Here is a 20,462-nt window from a genome sequence, read left to right on the forward strand (position 1 = left end):
ATGTTCCACATGACGGACAAGTATGAACAGTAACTTAAGTCAGTTTTCCAGAAAGGTTTCTTGCTGCTGTAAACAAAGGCTGCAAAATGTTAGGTTTTAGTTTTGCAACTTGCTGACTGAAAGCATTTATTTGAAGCTGTAGAGCTGAAAAGCTATCGGAAAGTCTATCTGTGATGTTTTGTTTGAAAATATTTATAAAATTATAACCATATTGGACATACTGAGCCTCTTCTGTCCAGTACCATCATATGGTACATGGACATTTTCAGATAGTAGCAAATTGTGTTCATTATGTTTTGATTTGTCTGTGTATTCAACTCTGAATATTCAAACTGGTCAAGGGCTGAAAAACATGATTACAATATCTAGGATATAACCCAATTATTATTGCCTGTGTGTGTCTGTTGTCTCTGTGTGTCCAGCAGGTGAGGCAGATGACAGGGACCAGTCCAAGTTAGAAGAGAAGCTGTGGGATCCAGAGTGTCCACTCACCAACAAACAGATAGACCAATTCCTAGTGGTGGCACGGTAAGACCTTTCACATCTGACCTCAACGCCAACACCCGGGCAGATTGATTAAATTTGTATAGCAGCATGTTGTGAACTTGATTTCTGAAGTCTGCAGCTGCAGCTAACAGACACATCAAACGATTCTTATTAGAACAGAGCAGAAAATGTTTGCATGCAAAAGAGAGGAATTTGTCTTTGCTTGCATGTGCAAATGCAACATAAAAACACAACATATGACTTTCAGACAGGACACCTTAAAATACATTTGCATAAAAACACAATAGAAGTTACATTAAAGAAACATCAGGTACTCTGTGGTGGTTCAAATATTACAGTGTTAGAACCCTCACTGCTCTGACACATAATCCACTGCTATTGTTTTCCTCCGTTTGTGGACAATAACACAAATATAATTGCAAAAGTAATAAATGCACGATGTTGTTGTTTGGGGAATGGCTCCAAAGTAAAGCTCATTATTCTCATGTTTTGTTCCACAAAAAAAATCTGTGTGAATTTATCACGTTCATTTGTTTTATAAAAGATGGATGAAAATTGCATTAAAATTAATAATGAAAACATTTCTGTTTAAATCGATGCAAATATTACAAATGTCAGATTATTGTGTTTGATTAAAGATTGGTTCATTTGTGCCTTTTTTTGCTCCCTAATACCAGAAGCGACTCAAAGTCTGGTTATTTCTCTGTAAAAATAACAAAAAACAATGAGCTCAAATGATTAAGATGTATGATTATGTTTATTATTATTACACCCTTATTTAACCAGGTGAGTCCCATTGAAATAACAAAATCTGTTTTTCAAGGAAGCCCTGGTCAAGATTGCAGCAGAACATTGCATCAAACAGCATGCACACAAGTAATAAAACCTACAAAACAAAACATACAGCATCAACTCACAGGGTGGTTTGTCTAAGAAGACAGGCGGGGGAAGTGAATCTAGCTAAGGAAGCCATTACTTATTCCAGTTGAATTTGCTTCCAAACCTTTCACTATGTTTCTAAATGCCCTAATTGGGATCAGTCTAACTGCAAATTTGTCTGCACGTGGTCAAAGGCTTCAGGGGCAGAGAACATAAAAGCCTGTTTCAGTGCGAATCATAGGAACGGACAGCGAGAGGAGCTCATTTGAGCTGAGACTATAATTACTAGTTTTGAGTGAGATTCACCCACGAAGACAAGAGGGGAGCAGCCCAAAGATAGACTCAAATAAACATACGTAATTATTATGCTGTAATGAAGTGTTACATGAACCTTGCTGTGATTTTTTTAAATACGTATTTTCTGTATAGTTGTTTATGTTTGTTTTTGTGTTGTTTTCAGGGCGGTTGGGACCTTTGCTCGAGCGTTGGACTGCAGCAGTTCAGTCAGACAGCCGAGCTTACACATGAGTGCAGCTGCAGCCTCACGAGATATCACACTGGTGAGCTGGACACACACACAACCTGCAGCAGCCGGTCGTGACTTTAACATTAGATTAATTTATAATCCTTCTTTCTGTACGCAGTTCCATGCGATGGACACGCTGCATCGTCATAATTACGACCTGTCCAGTGCGCTGAGTGTTCTGGTCCCAGCGGGCGGCCCGGTGCTCTGCAGGGATGAGATGGAGGAGTGGAGCGCCTCGGAAGCTGCCATGTTCGAAGAGGCACTAGAGAAATACGGCAAAGACTTCAACGACATCCGACAAGACTTTGTAAGTGTGTGTTTATAACTGCTCTCACACCGGCTTGTATAACGTCGTGTCATTCAGGATTAGTGGACTGTCACTCCTCTGCAACCACAAACAATAAACATGAATAAACATGATGATTGATTCAAAACTGATATATTTCAGTGTTTGTTTGGTTTAGTCATTTTAAGCATTTTGTATTTAGTGTGAACCTTAGAACAAACTCTGCCTTTCCGACATAGGCACCAGGGACTAGATAAATGCAACACTCTGTTCACAAATATGTTAAAATCCATAAAAATATGCAATTTTATCTTGGAATAAGACATTTATTAAGCACTAAACTAACTGCACATTTGCTTTTATTGTGACCAGTCCAAGGCACATCTGTGCAATAATCCTTCTGTTTAATCAGAGACTCCATACGCCACAGGTGGATGGATTATCTTGGCAAACGAAAATGATCACAGAGTGTGCACAGAAGAAGTCTGAGATAGTTTAGTGTAGATAATTTTGTTCAGTGTAAATTCAGGGGACATTATTTTACCTCTCAAAAAGTTGCTGCTTGGGTGCATGAACCTTGTTTGCTGAGCTTGCACTGCTGAACATTTCAGATTGGTCGGATACTCGCAGCATTTTATTTCAGGATGTTATGTTGACTGTATTTTGGGGAAAAATGTGTGAAACTTACTTAGCAAACTTAATTAGCAGAAGAAGTAGTTTGATTAGGCTGCAGACATAATTGGAGAACTTTCTATTGATGTTTTGTTACCTCTTCCTCCTCAGTGAAAACTTGTCACAATGTGAATCCATTGTAATCCGCATCAATTAAGCTGACCACGCACACACACACACACACACACACACACACACACACACACACACACACACACACACACACTCTCACACTCACTCACTGCTCTGTGAAGGACAAAATCACCAATTTTAACAGCCGCCTTTCAAGCCTACAGGGGGATGAATATTTGATTCTATTGAACTTTCCTTCCCACCATCTACCTCTACTGTACAATAAAGGCAGGATATGGGTGTATGCGGTGGCACCAGGTGCTCATGAATACTTATTAAATGTGTGAATCACTGTGTGTGTCTGTGTGAGGGTGTGTGTGTTTTTTGTCTGGGGCTCAGAACCAAGCAAAGCCGGTAGCTTTCAGACTCTTTGGTCACGATGCCTCTCTCTCATGAATATACATGAAGGCTTTCGCACCCAGATGGCAAGAACATGAGATATTAATATCATTAATTTGCTCTGTGTGTCTCTCTCTCTGTCCCCCCCACCCCCTCCCTCCACACTTCCTCATTCTTTCCTCTTCTGAAGCTGCCCTGGAAGTCTCTGACTAGCATCATAGAGTACTACTACATGTGGAAGACCACAGACAGATATGTGCAACAGGTGAGACGAATTCAGCATTTTCAAAACAACTAAAATGCTTTATGCTTTTCTGCCGGGACAGTCAGAAAGATTTTGTGCTTTTATGTTTTCAGTCCAAGGCTGATAGGTGCCCTCTGGAGTTTTCTCATAAACAAAGAAGAGTTTCTGTTCACAATCAGTGAGTCATGCTAAAACACATTGAGCCTCATGCAGAAAACACTCTTAGGAGCAGATTTGTTATAAAGTGGGTTGTATGAGTGATTCAGGAGAACTTGTTGCATTCACCAGTTTTGTCATATTTTGAATTCCCTTTCAGATATGAACACAGTGGTCCAGACCTCTCGTATTAGTCACAGGCAGTTAGTCTGCTGTTATCCAAACTAAAGTTTTTCACTAGTAATTGCGTATTTCATAAGTTTGAAGACCTTTTGATTTTGTAAAATAACAGTTGATTGTTTTTCCAATTAATCGACTAGTTGTTTGGTCCATGAAATTTCAGAAAATGGTGAAAAATGTTCAAGATGGCGTCCTCAAACGTCTTGTCTTGTCCACAGCCCACAATATTCAGTTTACCGTCAGAGAGGAGTAAAGAAACCAGAAAATATTCACATTTAAGGAGCTAGAATCAGAGAATTCTTACCTTTCTTGGCATGTATGTTTAATATTTCTGTGGTTAGTCTTCTGTTCTACTTTTATTGGCTACTGCATTGCAAATGGATTCTCCAGTTATTTAGTAATGCGCGTCCATAAAGTTTGAGGACCTGTGAGAGACAAATTTTAAAAAAGAATGGTCAGAATTGATGTAGCAGAAGCTGAGAAATCTTGAATTTTAGTTTGTGAGATGACTCAAAGTTAAAAAATGTTGGATCCTACAGTTCCCACAAGGCCACACAATACCATCTTTCAGTAAATTTCCCCTGCCTGTTAAAAGTTCTCATCTCTGTAATGTAGTTTTTCTGTCAAAAATGTGTCATTTGACATCCTCAGGGTCTCTTTTCCAGACTTAAGAAATGTCTCTCTCTCCAGACCCACAGATTATACAGCTGTTTTTACAGACTGAGTGGCACACCCCATGACAAATAAACTGATCTTTTTAGTTATAAAATCAGTAGGGCTGCAAATAACGATGATCGGAGTTCTTATGGGTCCTGGAAAGCCTTAAAAAAACCTTGAAATGCAACGCAATGTAATGTTTTCAAGGTTTGAAAAATGCTTGGATTTTGGATAAAGTGCTTGAAACTGCCTGAAATCGAAATTGCATTACATTCAAAATAATAGAATTCTGTCATGGAACATAGTTTTGGTTGTCCAGAACAAAATATCATCTGATTTAATATGATGAAGAAATTAAATAGGACCTAATCATGGCTCAATGGCAAGTATTGTCCAAATGCCGGGGGCCAGTAAAATACTGTCTGGCAAGTTAATCTGGAAACTCAATTGCCTAATAGAGCAAGTGGTAAAAAAGAATTAAACTATTTTGATAACCGATTAATCATTAGAGTCATTTTCATGCAGAAATGGCAGAAAATGTTGTTTTCAGCCTCTGAAATATGGAGACTTCCTGCTTTGATGTGTTAATTATTATATTTAACTGAATATCTTTGGGTTTTAGACAAAACAAGACATAACCTTAACTTTTTATTTTGCTTATACTTATTTTGTAACATTTTATAGACGTTGCAGCCTTAGATTAAACATTTCAATTAACTGAAGTCTTTGTTGTTGTTGATAGTTGGTAAATATGTAATTTACTGGCTGTAAGGTGCTGGAAAAGCTTAAAATTGCGCCTTGAAAATGCTTGAAAAGTGTTTGAATTTGACTTTGGGGAAGATGTAGGAAATCTGGATTATTTTCGTTATAATTTAATCTGCTGATCATTGTCACGATCAGTTGTTTAGCCCTTAAAATGTCAGAAAACGTTGTCAGATTGATTCTTTTGTCCAACCAACAGACCAAAACCCAAAGACTCTTCATTTACTGTCATACATGACAAAGAAAAGCAACAAGTTGTTATATTTAAGAAGCCAGAACCAGCAAGTGTTTGACTTTTTTTTTCTTTTGAAAAATGACTGAAATGATTAATCAATTTGCAAATAGTAGCAGTTAATTTTCTTTTGATTTTCAAATTTTTCAGTTAAGTGAATTTTTGGCGCAGGAAAAGCTTAGAAGGTTATCAAATAAGGGGACACAGCTCTTGGAGAACAAGTTACTTTGGATAAGAGAATCAGCCTAATATATAACGTGCATATCAACCCTCTTTCATGTAATTCAAATGTATATATTATCATGTTAAGGTGTGAAGAAGAAAGGAAGCATTGTATTTGCATTGTATTTCTTTTGTTACTAACGAATCAATCCTCTGTGTTTCTATTTGAGCAGAAGAGACTGAAGGCAGCAGAAGCAGAGAGCAAACTGAAGCAGGTTTATATCCCCACATAGTAAGTCACTTCATTTATAGATGATTGGAATCATTACTGTACTGCTGGCTGCAAGATGATCATTGTTTTATGCATAATTGATGTTTTAATTCATAGCACTGCATAAGGCAGCTGCACTCGCTCTTAAATCTCTCTCAGCAGTTAAATTTCTTCTTCCTCTCTCTGACAGTAACAAGCCCAACCCCAACCAGATCTCAATGACCAATGGCAAGATGGCGACAGTGAATGGAGCGGGCCCCGGGGCCTACCATGCAGCAGGCGGGGGCAGAGCCTGCGAGAGCTGCTATAGTGAGTTTTGCTTGTGTGTGTATGTGTGTGTGGTTGAGTGTGTTTTTAAGCAGCGCAGGTGTGAAATTAAATCACAGGGGCAGTGAACATGGGTCAATTAGCAATGAAAGAGAAACAAATTCAGGTTTCTTCTTCATTATTGAACTCCTCCGACTCTGGAAGAGGAGAAGCTGCCATTAAAATTTCACCATCACTGCTTATCCGCTGATTTATCTTGACAGCTGTTACTAATCCAGTGATCAATATCTGTCTTCGCTCAGTTCCTGAGAGCAAAGTTAGGATCCACTCTGCTACCAGGACTAACAAGCCCACTCCAAAATATTAAATTTACAGTAATATAAAGGAGAATTAAATGCAAATCATCACCTTCAAGATGCTGCAAACAAAGAATATTTGGTGTTTTTGCTTTGAGAAATCATTTTAACAATTAATTTTTTATCCAAATTTTTTGTACAATGAATTGATTAATCTATGATTAATGTGCAATTTGTTTTTGGCACTAAATGCCCCCCCCCCTTAAACGCCCAAACTGGTTTGCTGTTAAAAGATTTCTGCTTCACACCTTCTCAGTAAAAGCCTTGCAATAGTGACTGACAGAAAGCTTTAATTGTGAAGCACAACGAAGTGTTATCTAGCCCTGATACCAAAAATTGTGAAATGTTGCGTAAAAAGTAAAAAGGATGAACAGATAAACAATATTTAAGGTTTCAACTGAAATAAAAACACTCAGTCCCTCATGATTTTTTGCTATTTGTGCTGCATTCCAGACAAAGTTGAAGGTCTGAATTTTCTGACCTCCTTCTAGAAAAAGTACAATAGAACGACACTTAAAATCAGAGTTCCTACTTCTGAACTTGGGGCAAATCAATCCACCTCGATTTCATGAAGGAGCAGCTGTCTGACGTCACACAACAATTGCGGCACGCATGGAAACCCAGAATAATACATTCTGTCATATAGTAAAACCTGTTCTGCGTGTCAGAATATGTCACCAGTGGCATTAAAAGCCGTAAAATGTTTAATGGCGTCTGTTACCTTGTGCCAACCTGTTTTTTCTCCTCATTTTTCAGTCATTTATGCAAAAAGGGTGCACCGCTTAGGATTTAACTGTGTGTTGACTTGCCAAAAGAAAAACCTTAGTAAATTGTCACTGACATGTGTTTTTTTTGGCCTGGTGCACTAGGAACGCTTTGAGGCAAAGTTGAAAACTTAAACTGGGAAATTCTGACCTCTGACGTAGTCTGAAACACAGCAACATTTCCCGTTTTCTGCCAGGGAAACAAAGAAAAACACAGTACCGGTTGCCCTGTTACTCATACCAGAGTTGTGTTCGACCGCAAGGCAAATATCAGCTGATCCAGATGTTCAGCAGATAAATCAGTACAACCCTGCAGATTACTGTTCATGGCAGATTTCAACATATTGTGGTTTAGTTTCTTGTCAAAATAAGACAATCAAACTGGAATGTGGATCCAATAAGAAACAGAAGCAGAATCAACAAAATCCAATATATTCCCAACCTTACTATATAATTTTCTTTCATCCTGCCTACCAATACCTTTGTGGAGACAGTTTCTCTAGCTGCTTAAATCTCTAAATGTACTCATCTCATCAGTCAACAGCAGGCATGCAGTGAGACTCGATCTGATGTTTGGTCATTGATTAAATCATTCTGGGAGAGACTTGAGACACTGGAAGGCAGATCAATATCCTGAGTGTCTTTGGACCAGTTTTCTCCAGCGATGTTTCTAACATTCATTAATGCATTTCTCACATTAACAGCCATGCAGTCGGCCCAGTGGTACTCGTGGGGGCCTCCAAACATGCAGTGCCGCTTGTGCGTTTCCTGCTGGATGTACTGGAAGAAGTACGGAGGCCTGAAGATGCCGAGCAGAGCAGAGGGCCCAGAGGAGAGGACCTCGCCCAGTCCAGCAAGCAATGTAAGCTCAGTCAGAAAAACACGGGATGCAGTGGGAGAGAAGGGTGAATCCAAAAATATCTGGCAGTCTGCAGTTCACCAAAACATGTTTATAGTCACCTAACCTCATGTTCTTGAAGAATTACAGAAAAATAATGTGAAATCTAACAAAATTTACAGTAATAAGTGTTGTTTTGAGCCATCAACATCAATTATTCAGTGATCTCCAAACATCTCATACTGTTTCTTATATATTAGCTCCATGGATTTTTCTCTTAAGTGAGAATTTTTAAGGAAATTATACAAATAAATGTGCAATATTCTTTGCTCACTATACAGCATTTTTTTCTAGAGGTCCGTTTTTGGTGTGATTTGCTTAGAAAATAATACAGACACCCAAGTCCCACCGTTTCTGTGCTAAATAAGCCACTTTTGCACAATGAGATTTTGACTTGTCATAGCAGCAAGTGCAGTTAATAATATAAATGATGGCTGTGGTTAATTGAAGTGTCCCAGTAAAATGGTCGTAAACCAACTTACACAATCCCCAATACCCTGGAACTGGCTGATGTATACGGGGGAAACAGCAGCCATTATTGAAGTTATTAATTGCGCCTTTGCTTTTCCCATTAAAAAAGGTCTATTGAGGCCAATTTCTGCTCCACTAGCTCCTGTCTCACAGTGCAGTAGACTCAACTTCCTGTTATCTAATGCAGTCTAATAGAACAGCCCTGCAATAAATCCTACCTCCACAAATGTTAGAATGATCAGTTTTCGTTTAATCTGTTAGGAAAAAAGGTGCTGATTCATACTTTATAATGACTTTGGACGCTGTCATTACCCACAGTGACATAAATGAGTTGGACAAAATATTCAGTGATGCACTGAAGCAAACAAACTGAAGCCCCTGAGAGGTTTTAAATACAAAAGCACATTTTGACAATACCACAGTAATATTGATAACATGATAAATTTCATCACCATGGCAAAAACTAAATGACATGAAATTTTCAGTGTTTCATCTCTTATTGAACACCTTTTTATTTTGTGACATTTTTAGCATTCAGAAGCTACAGAGCTTCAACATAGAATGCATCATGTTGTGGAGGCTAATGGAGAAGAAAATAGCTTAGATGTGGAGTGAACATCTGTTTTTGTAGTTTTTTTTGTAGTTTTTTTTTTACTTTTATGCCTTTAATTTATAGGACAGCTGAAGATTTGACAGGAAAGTGGGAGAGAGATTGCGGGAATGACATGCAGCAAAGGGCTGTAGACCGAAGTCTCGGCTGCTGCAGAGGACTCAGCCTCAATACCTGGGGCGATGCTTCACCAGCTGAGCTACCTGGCCACCAAACGTCTATTGTTAAAGCCCCTGAAAAATTGGGGAAAAAAGCATCCTGTGATATTATTTATGAAGAGATTTAACACTCAAAAACTCTTAATTTTTTGCATCCAGGACTGTGGGTCTTTGAATCTTCACTGAGAATGAACTGCAAATATTCGAGGCTGTCATACTTTCCTCAAACTTGCGATCATTATTCACTTATTCACTTCATAACAGGCTGCATTTGTGCACCCCGAGCAAAAACGCTCCCTTGCAAGGATCCTTCTCCGCTCATGGAAATGTTTTTGTGTGCTCGTATCATGTGCATGCACCTGTTTTTTATTTGCACAGGATTTGAAGCTAATAGCATAGAGGAGCTCCATTTTTAACTCTTTATCAGTCTTTTTCTCATTATTCAGTGCAGTCAATGCAGTGTGCCTCTGTCCTCTCTTTAAATGAAAACCAAAAATCAAACATTCAAATACTGTTTTGGACATGCATTACCATAGCAACAGTAGAAACTTTGAAGCCCCCCGGTCAGCCTGATTGGCAGCAACATGGCAGCACAGACAACCCCACATGTCATTTTAAATTTGAATGTTGCTGAATCCTGATTCTTGAAAGGAAGTATGAGACATCATCTTTTTCTAAATGAGCCCTGCCCACTTCAAACCAGTGAGAACAGAGAGAAAAACCCAGTACAGAAATCTTATAATAAAAAATATGTAAAAAATACATAAAAACAGTTGAAACTTGGTGCGTTCTTTAGGATTGCATTGCTCATAGTAAGAAACTAACTCTGACAAAACGTTTTTAGAGCCTTTAAAGCAGTTTTCAGAACGCCTCAAATGTTTTTTAATCATTTATTGGTTCATCTGTATTCAGCAGCGTCTTCTCTGTTCCTCCTTCCCTCCCAGGAGCCTCGCTCACGGAGTCACGGTCCCCGCCAGTCCAACCACATGGTGCCGATGCGAAACAGCGGCAGCCCCAAATCCTCCATGAAGACCAAGCAGGCTTTCCTGCTGCAGGCCACCCGTCTCACCAAGCTGGCCCGGCACATGTGCCGTGACATCATCAGGCTGCGCCGTGCCGCGCGCCGACCCTTTGTCCCCATTAACTGTGGGGCCATAAAGGCAGAGTGTAAGAGCTCTTTCAATTCCTCCTAACTTCTGCCACATGGACACACACACCTGGAGACAAAACATGCAGACACGCATACTAGACTTGCACCGATTAATCGGCAATGCTCGGAATCGGGCCGGTTTTCACATGACTGGCCTTGACCGGTGACTGGCCGGTCAGCATCACAAATCCGGTTCTGTGCCCATCATTGTCACACACGTTCTGCACGATGGTCACATCATGCGCGCAGCAGACAAACTGACCGTGACGTCAACACAGCGCTGATAACAGCTACACACTCAGACACACGTCTGCTTGAAGATGGTGTCAGAGACAGATTCCAAGAACAGGATAAAGAGAAGACAGTCTACAACGAGACAGAGCAGCTGACAATTTCGCAAAACAGCCGTAAACTCTCTCGCACTTCAGGCTAATGCTAGCAAGCTAGCAGCAGACTGCTGTTCACAGAGGGACAGTTAAAATCTCACCTCCTGTTCTGGCTGAAGAATAAACAACCTGTGTTGATGCGTCTCCTCAAACATTTTCTCATCCAGACTCTTTAACTTCTGTGTTTGTTTTTCTCACGGCAAAGTTTTACTTCAAACTGTTGCACCGCGTTAGTCTCCGGTTTGTTTACATCCGCTTCCACAAAAGATCATGTGAAATCGCGTCCCACGAAATCCCGCGAGCTGATATCGCGAGATCACGTTCACCCAATTCATAATCTTAATATAAAATTATAACAAGGCCTGGTTGTAACCTGGATGATTTTGGAGAAAGTATGAAATGAATATTTAATAGTCAGTGTCTTATTATGAACATATTTACAAGAAAAGTTGCAAAAATGTTTGTGAATGCTGTCAATTACAGTTCTTAGAAAGACTGAAAATCGGAACCGGCCAAAATCGGAATCGGCTAAGAAAGTTGAAATCGGTGCAAGTCTAACGCATACACACACACACACACACATACACATGCACACACTCACCACCCTCCCTCCTCACCCTGACTGCCCCGCCATCAGCCCCCATCTCTGCCCCCCCCTCCCCACCGTCTGTCTCTCTTTCTGTTTTTATTATTATTGTTATTATTATTTTGGTTTTTGTATTCTCCCACCCCCTGTTTCCAATAAAGACTGCCTGTCCTCATAACTATGAGTTCTGATCATCTTTTCATTCGTGTTTTTATTTTTTTTTTATTCTTTTATCTGTTATGGTTCTTAGTCACTGTGAACTGAAAGCCATTGTTGAAACTACACAAAGATTTACTGGTTAAACAGGGCTATCCTACACGAGCACGCCTGCGTACACACGTAAACACTGATTCTGCTCCTGTCATTAACAAGTAGACTGTAATAGGATCCAATAGAAGTCATACTCTAGTCTGAGCCGTATATTTGCTGAAGGTAGATGTAGAGAAAATGTATTTTACTAAGAGAAGCTCTATTTTGCACAGCGCCCTCCGGCACAGGCGTGCGCTGTCACGGCTGAACGGCCACGAATGTTGATTGTAAATCTGAACCTCAGCTTCAGTGTGTCTGCCATCATCACCATTTTATCACGTTTCTGTTCCTCTTTGCGCACATTTTCATGCTGTTAATCATGTGTGTTTTTGTGAAAATGAATTGTGTTTTGGTTGATAAAGAGCTTTAGATGAGTTTGGACTGATGAAACTTGAAAGAAGGGAGGTTTGAAGCTGAAGTAAGGACCTTATTTTTTAACTAGCTGCTCTTGACTTTGCTGCTGGCTGCGTCTCCCACTGTAGATCAGGCTTCATGCCCATAAGGAGTCATCAACTGGACCATGTCCTCTCAGATGGTTCCCCCCTCCTGTGTTCCCATCATGCAATATTCATATGAATCCATCATGTTGCCTCTTGTAAATCCTGTGGACAGGATTTGCCGTTCAGAGCCATTCTCTCCCCTCCACTTTGCCTCCTCCTCGTCCTTCATTTTCTAACAACTGTTATGCAATATTCTCATCTCATCTTCTACCTCTTTTTTGCTCTTTTCTTTCATCACTGTGTGAGTGTGAGAGTAGACCTCCAATAAAGTCACACCTGAAAGCATCTCTTCCGAGTCCTTGTGCTTCATGTGTCCCGTGTTATCTGTCCATCAACTCCACCACACTCAGAGGAACCATAAAGGCACGCCTCCCCCCCTCCCCAGCATGGACTCAACCTGCAGTGCCTGCTGCCATAATACCTCCATATTTTAATGTATGTGTCTTTACAGTATGTTCTGTTTTTTTGTTGTTGTGTGTGCATGTAAGCATGTACTTACATCTCTGTATGTGCATGTGGGAGAGATGATTCTTTAGTGGACATGCCATCCCTGACAGTAAGTCACCGCATTAACATCTCAGAGTGGTTTGGTCATCTGCATTGACTCCTGCATCCTGTGTTGAAGCTCTGCATTAATTTTAAACATAAAAAAGAGGTTTCATTCCGCAGCCATGCCAGAAAAAGATCAGTATCACGCAAAAAGAAAACTTTGTTATAACAAGATGATTTTCACATTATTATGACCTACAATCATGTTATAACACGTTTTGTTTCTAACAGTATACAATTTATCTTGTTATAATGTGAAACATTTCATGTTATAACATGTTAACATCTTTATAGTGTCACTTTATAACAATCACAGTAATTGCGTTTAGCATTATAACAAGATGTTTTAATGTTATTATGCATACAAACTTGCAACAAGAGCATTCTGTTTATAATATACTGTATCTTATGATGCAAAACATTTCGTGTTTTGACACCTGTAAAGTGTCACATTTTGACAAGTTACTGCATTATAGCAAGAAATGTTGCACACTATAACACCTGAGTGTTAAAATATTTTGTTATGAACATATGTTGATATTACACAAAATATATTTTTATAACATGAAAATTTCTTGTTATAGCATGACAATATCTCCTTATGATATATTGTGGTGACATGAAAACAACTGAAAATATCCTGTTATAACTTGAAAAAATGTTAAAGCTTGAAAATATCTAGTTCTAATGTGAAAACATCTTGTTATAACATCAAAGTGTCTTGTTATAACATGAAAATCACTTTTTATAGTGTGAAAATCATGTATTTAACATGAAAATCTATTGTTTTAACAAACCTTTCGTGTTATAATGTGATACTGATCTTTTTTTCTTTTTTTGGCATGGCAGCATTATGCATCCATTCAAATCATGAACCGATTATCTTTAACAAATAGTTAAAACTGATTTCATACATAATTCCACCAACCTACTGAGTTGGTTTTTAAACTGCATGATTATGCAGAAATTATAAACAGTGTTCAGTATTCATAGTCAGTATCTGAGCAGATAGAAGGAGGTCATGCAGTCTGAGAGACGCTGCACTGGTTTGTAAAATGTGTGTGTGTGTGTGTGTGTGTGTTTGGTTTAGACATGTTAAGGGTGTCCGAAGGGCAGGGGACTCGCCTTCCCAAAACCAGAACCGCCCAAAGGAGCACTCTGACCAGTGTTCTGCAGTTTCTAGGTAAATCAACTCATAATAAGTGTTTAATCAAACTTATCTTTGCACTGTTGTTCTGAATAACAAATATCAAATCAATCAATATCAAATTCAAAAGGATCATGAGTAGAAATGATTCAGATGGTCTATAGGAGCCAGTTGATGCAGCTCCAGTGTGGTGTCTCTTCCAGAGTCGCGTCCGGCAGCGCACACCCCTCGCTCCCACCGCACCCCGGGCCTGCAGACCCCTCCACCTCGACGCCTCCTCTCCTCTCTCCCACACGGCCCCCACGGCATGCTGGGAAAACGCAGCTACCATCACCACAGCAGGGCTGAGCCTGACAGGCGCTCAGGTACACACACAAGCGTACATTTCTTTAAAATACACAGCTGAACTAATAAAAGTTATTATGACTTGTTTTCCAATAAGACTGTTATTGCTCAACTTAATCCTGCCCAGAAGCACAAAGTCATTACTTGTATTACATCTGTTGAACCCCCCCAAAAATTGGAAAATGCGTCCCGTCTTGCTTTTTAAATGAGTTACTCCTGATGTAAATGAACCTTGGGGACCAAACAGTGTTGATATCCAATGTTCTTGTCATCCTTTTGCTTGATAAAATCAAATTAGTGGAAATAACACCCGGAGTTGATAACCTTTTCTGCCATTTCTTATCTAAACTAGCTCGTTGGAGAGAATGACAACTAATTCTAATGAAAGCGAATCAGCAGATGGGGGTCATTTGGATAATTTGGATGATTCAACTTCAGTCTGACACTTTGTTTTTTATTGGTAACTGCACTATTCTTACTGAAATTGAAACACAGTCATTTGTTGCACCACTTGTAACTAAAGGAAAAGTAATAAACTAATCAATACTATTCACAAATGAGAGATTACCTCATGCATACTCTTTCTCTTGTTTCTGCAGAGAACCCAAGTACAACAGGTGTGCCCCTCCTGGTAGGTGTCTAACACTCTTTTTTTAACAAATCCAGTAAATCTGCATCACTGCTGATTGTATAAATCACAGTTTCAAAAGAATTGGGACATTACGCAAAATGTAAATAAAAACAGAATGCAATGATTTGCATATCATGTTCGACTTGATAAACCTGGGAAAGGTTGTGTAACGCCAGTTGATTGGCAACAAGCGACAGTCTCATGGTTGGGTATTGAAAGGTTCAGTCGTTGAGAAGCATGGATGGGGCGAGGTTCATCACTTTGTGAAAAACCGTGTGGGCAAACAGTCCAACATTTTAAGAACAACGTTTCTCAACACGAAACTGCAGGAATTTAGGGATTTCACCATCTATAATCCATAATGTCATTAAAAGATTAAGGGGAATCCAGAGAAATCTCTGCACATACGGGGCAAAGCTGAAACCTAACATTGAAAGCCTGTGACCTTTGACCCCTCAGGCGGCACTGCATTAATACCCCCATAAAGAATATTACTACATGGGATCAGGAACACTTTGGAAAACCACAGGTTGTCGCTGCATCTACAAATGAAAGTTAAGGCTCTACCACGCAAAGAGAAAGACATAAATCAGCTTCTAGAAATGCTGCTCACCTCTTCGAGCTCATCTGAGATGGACTGACGCGTGGTGGACATCATGTGCTCTGGGCTAAAAGAGGAATCTAGATTGCTACCAAAGCTAACTAAGAGAAATAGACAGCATCTGTGATGGTCTGGAGGTGTGTTAGTGCCCAGGGCATCATGGGTAACTGTCACATCTGTGAAGGCCCCATTAATCCTGAAAGGTATACAGATTTTGGAGCAACATATGCTGCCATCCAGACGACGTCTTTTTCAGAGATGTCAGGAAATATTCTGCACGTGTTACAACAGTGCAGCTTCATAGTAAAAGAGTTCAGATACTAGACGGACCTGCCTGCAGTATTCAGCTGAATATGGGGTTTTTGCAAATCACTGAATTTAGTTTTTGTTTACATTTTACAAAGTGTCCCAATTTTTGTGAAATTGGGGTTGTAATAAAATCATAATTAATTATCTTTCTGCAGCATAACGGCCGCAACAACAGCAGTGGAAACACCCGGGGCGGAGTGATGATCCGCAAGAGACGCCCCAACTGGATCGATGCCCCCGATGACAGCTTCTTCCTCGTCACCCGGGAGACCAGGTAAGCAAAGGTGACCCTTTTCTGACCTCTGATTGGCTGACTGCATGTGTGTGCGTGTGTATGAGAAAGGAAAGCAAACGGTGCCGAGAAAAGACGTACAGCAGATTTGAGGAACTGAGCCGTGACATAAAAAGACACTCAGGAGTTATTTTAGTCCCGTAGTGCCTTCAAACAGCTGTGTAGTGCACAAACAAACACACAACAGAGAAAGAAATGATGCAAGACGTACTGTATGTTCCTAAATTCACACAGACCCACTGAGTTGAGACTGAATGGCAGCCAAGAAGAGTCTTGTTCTTATGCAGTGTAAAGAGTAAAATTTTAAATAGATTAAAATAGATCTGAATTGTTTATTTTCATAAAAATAGTCATACAGCTCATACAGGTAAGAAACACAGTAAAAGTACACATTTTGACAAATGCATTAAGATATTTATTTACCATATCTAAGCAGATAAAACATAGATATAAGGTTGGGTATCTGCTCTTGCCTGGGTGAGTGTAGGGTTTATAAAGGTACAGTTTCTACCAGTGTTGCCTGTCAGTTGGCTCATTAGATTTATGACACCACAGTGTGATACTGCAGGGCCTAATGATGCATCAAAACATCATTTAACGTCAGATAAACACTGACTGATTTCTTTTTCAGGGCATGAAATTAGCATCAGCCACCAACCAAATGCTGGTAAAATACGCCAGTGCTTGGTAAATTTGCATATGTAAGATTATAACATGCCCACTTTTCAACTTTCAAATCAAATTTCTTCAAACATTACTAGTGAAAGTTACTACTGAAATGTGTTACAATACAAAAGACTTTATTATTGTTGCATATAGAGCTATTTTTTCTACTTTTAAGCTATGCTAGCCATGTAGCTCTAATGATAGCAATGTCGGTCCACCAGTTTGGTCCAGATGACTGAAGTATACAACTTTTGGATGGACTGCTATAGACATTCATGGTTCACATTAATGAATGAGGCCTCATGTCTTTGCAGATGTTTTTGCTTAGTGCTAGCATGAGGTTGACTCAGGATAAATTGTAGTAACTTTGGTGATCCCTGAACTTTTCAACAGCAGAATTTTTATTTGTCAGATACTTTGGTTTATGGCTAATTAGCCACAAAACTAATAGTTTTCCCTTTAGCCTGCACTTTGTCTATAGTGCTCATTAGCAAATGTTAGCATGCTAACACACGCAACAAAGATGACAAACATAACAAACATGTCATAGATATTTCATATCATATCAACATGTCTGCCTTGAAAAAGGTATGCTAGCTGCTAGACACTCAGTGTAACATTTATTTTACTGGCTAACATGCTAAAAAAGGTGATAAACATGAACATCTTAGCACTGTCATTGTCAGTATGTTAGCATTTAGCTTGAAGTGCCACTGCCACTACAGACAGCCTCACAGAGCTGCTAGCATGGTTTTAGACTCTCCTAATCTTGTTAACTGCAGCATTTGCAGAGATATTATAGCCTTTTCAACACTCAAATTGAATCAAATAACATTGTGGGCAGAAATGTAAGATATGATGATGCATTTAGTTGAAGCTGAAGGAGTGGATATGAAATAAAATTGATTAGCTCTTTGCAAAATGTGATGCCTCAGCATCCTCTAATACTCTCCTTGCCACTAACTGATGTAAGCTGCTATTGATTTGTTTTGCTTTGTAAACACATAACTTGCTTGAGACTGCAGTGCAAAAAACTACTGATTCAAAGGATTAAAAAAAACCCAAACAGCATATTATTCATATTTATGTTCTGTTTCTCTTTACAAACACTGACCATCAGTCCACGTTTTGCTGAATATACTGTTGAATAAACATGTATTTATGTTTTGCATCTAAAAAAAAATCAGTTTCTTTGTATTTCTCTCACACAGACATGGACTCACCCTCTGTCACACACTCACATGCACATAATGAGTCAATGTTTGCATGTCTGTATGTGAGAGAGAAAGATGTTCCTCCATTAAGGCTGTGTCTAAATGAGCCATGGCACCCAGCCCTCACAGCCACCCTCCGACCGTTTGGGCTAAAATTAGAGCAGCTAACTAGTGCAGATGGGCCAGCGAGGAGCCAGGCACCGCTGGGCCTTGAGTGGAAATATCATTACCACATTAACCATGGCTGCACTCGTATGGATCACTCACTTAGCACCAAGATCATGATGGCTGTGTGTTTGTGCTTGAGACAGGCAGCATCAGTCTGAATATCCTTTGTTATATTATACTGTCATTAGTTCTCCTAATAGAGACGATTAATATGTTTCTGAATAAGAGACGTTAATAGATCTGCTTTGAATGGATGCTGCTAATGAGAAATGATCGAAAGTTTAATTTTCTCCCCTTTTCTGTCTCTTTATTCCACTCTTTCTCCTTCTCAGTGTGATGAAGAACACATGGAGCAGAGAGAAGTGGGAGATCACTCCCACTGATTCAGGGAGGCAAGAGAAATAAATAGAGACAGAAACAGAAAGAGTCGGAAAATTAACACTTTTGTAAGATAGGTCACACAGGGAGCTACAGAGTGTCGTAAAACATGATGATGGAGCTGATGCAAAGTCAGGGATTATCATTATGCCATGATCCTGCAGGAAGAACCAAAGTCTGTATCTAATTTTATGGCAATCCATCCAATAATTGTTAAGACTTCACACTCTGAACTGGAAATTACTCAAGATGAAAAGTTGTCAAATCAGTTATTAGGACTAATCCAGTGGGAACCATCTACAGCTCATGTCAAACAGTCCATTAGATGTGGAGATATTTTCATCCTTCAGGGACTTTGACTGTTGAATATAGAAAACTTCATGGCGATACATCTGAAAGTTGTCAAAACATTTCAGTCTGAACCATAAATGTGAACCTCAGGAGGCCCTTTTCCACCAAACTAGCTCTGGTTCCTGAACTGTTTCCTTTCAATATTCTTGGAACCTCAGAACCAGCCCACATTTCCACCTGTTTTTGAGAGGAACCGTCGTAATGAAGGATCATAATCAACAGAAGGCGCTGCAGAATACACAACAACTTGTAGAAATATAGCCGCAAGCGGCAATTTGCGGGTTCTAACCTGTTCCGCCCCAAACCAGCCACCGTGACCCTCACCACCCAGCGTGACCCTCATCTGCCGTAGTGCAAGACGTTCCCCACCCTGTCCCCGAAAGCTCCGAGCGACACATACTCTTTCCAAGTCACACGTTTCTTGAAATCGGCCTTTCAGCCAGCCTACACGCTAATGACATTTGTGATATACTTTCACACAGAGACTCCGTTTGAACATCAAAACATACATTGAAATTGTACCTATCGATGTGTATTTCAAAGTTTCAATAGGTATTTTAATGTTTAAGCAATCACAGTTACACGATCATGATCATTTTGGGAGAAATGTGGAGATAATAATGGTTGTGTACGGGAGAGGCTGTAAAATATTCTGTAAGGCTAAAGACACAGATGTGAGTGTACTATTATGATTTTACCTAAATGAAGGTAAGTGAAAGTTCAGACAGGAAGACCATCTCTTTACTGTAGTAAACCTCAAAGCCACTTCTCTGTTTTCCAAATTTGACCGTGCTGTGACACACAGACGATTGGCCGAATGGCTGGAGTCAATTCAGCCAATCATTGGTTGGCAATGGCACAGTTGAATTTAAATACACCGAGAAAAGGCAGAAACTGAGCCAAAAGTTCCTCTGTGCTGTGACACACAGACGATTGGCCGAACGGCTGGAGTTGATTCAGCCAATCGCCGGTCGGCAATGGCACAGTCATATTTAAATACACCGAGAAAAGGCAGAAACTGAGCCAAAAGTTCCTCTCAAACTCCAACTGTTTAATGAAAAACCGTAAGTGCTACAGCTACAAAAAGCACACCGTCGGCGAGAGGACGGGATGCGGATCGCAAAGGTGTAAATTTCATTTCTGTGGTGTGAAAAATGAGGCCAGAGCCACGATGGACATAACTGGAAGGGTCTGCTTTCTTCCAGAAGTTTGGGCTCTCCCTTAAGATGGGAGCGAATGGAGCAGGCGGTCGGACTTGTTGTCGTTTCAGACCGCCTGCGGCCAAAACCCTAAATCCATTTTCTTCAGCGGTCGCACCTCTGCGACCGGAACGGCTTTTCCTACAATTTGG

General features: G+C 39.9%; 1 protein-coding gene across 1 annotated transcript in view; it reads left to right on the forward strand.

Annotated features, from left to right (window-relative positions):
• mta3 (metastasis associated 1 family, member 3) overlaps positions 1 to 20,462 on the forward strand; it is a 43,946-nt gene that overhangs the window by 15,478 nt on the left and 8,006 nt on the right. The window contains exons 7-18 of the mRNA XM_084740108.1: positions 426 to 528; positions 1,847 to 1,946; positions 2,031 to 2,219; positions 3,532 to 3,606; positions 5,968 to 6,026; positions 6,196 to 6,314; positions 8,097 to 8,254; positions 10,474 to 10,696; positions 14,100 to 14,192; positions 14,360 to 14,521; positions 15,101 to 15,132; positions 16,198 to 16,316. Of these exons, the coding sequence (XP_084596234.1) occupies positions 426 to 528; positions 1,847 to 1,946; positions 2,031 to 2,219; positions 3,532 to 3,606; positions 5,968 to 6,026; positions 6,196 to 6,314; positions 8,097 to 8,254; positions 10,474 to 10,696; positions 14,100 to 14,192; positions 14,360 to 14,521; positions 15,101 to 15,132; positions 16,198 to 16,316 (1,432 nt within the window). The remainder of the gene's footprint in view (positions 1 to 425; positions 529 to 1,846; positions 1,947 to 2,030; positions 2,220 to 3,531; positions 3,607 to 5,967; positions 6,027 to 6,195; positions 6,315 to 8,096; positions 8,255 to 10,473; positions 10,697 to 14,099; positions 14,193 to 14,359; positions 14,522 to 15,100; positions 15,133 to 16,197; positions 16,317 to 20,462) is intronic.

This window comes from Lutjanus erythropterus, chromosome 17, assembly GCF_056507025.1.
Source record: "Lutjanus erythropterus isolate fLutEry1 chromosome 17, fLutEry1.hap2, whole genome shotgun sequence".
In the NCBI taxonomy this organism is placed as follows: domain Eukaryota; kingdom Metazoa; phylum Chordata; class Actinopteri; order Lutjaniformes; family Lutjanidae; genus Lutjanus; species Lutjanus erythropterus.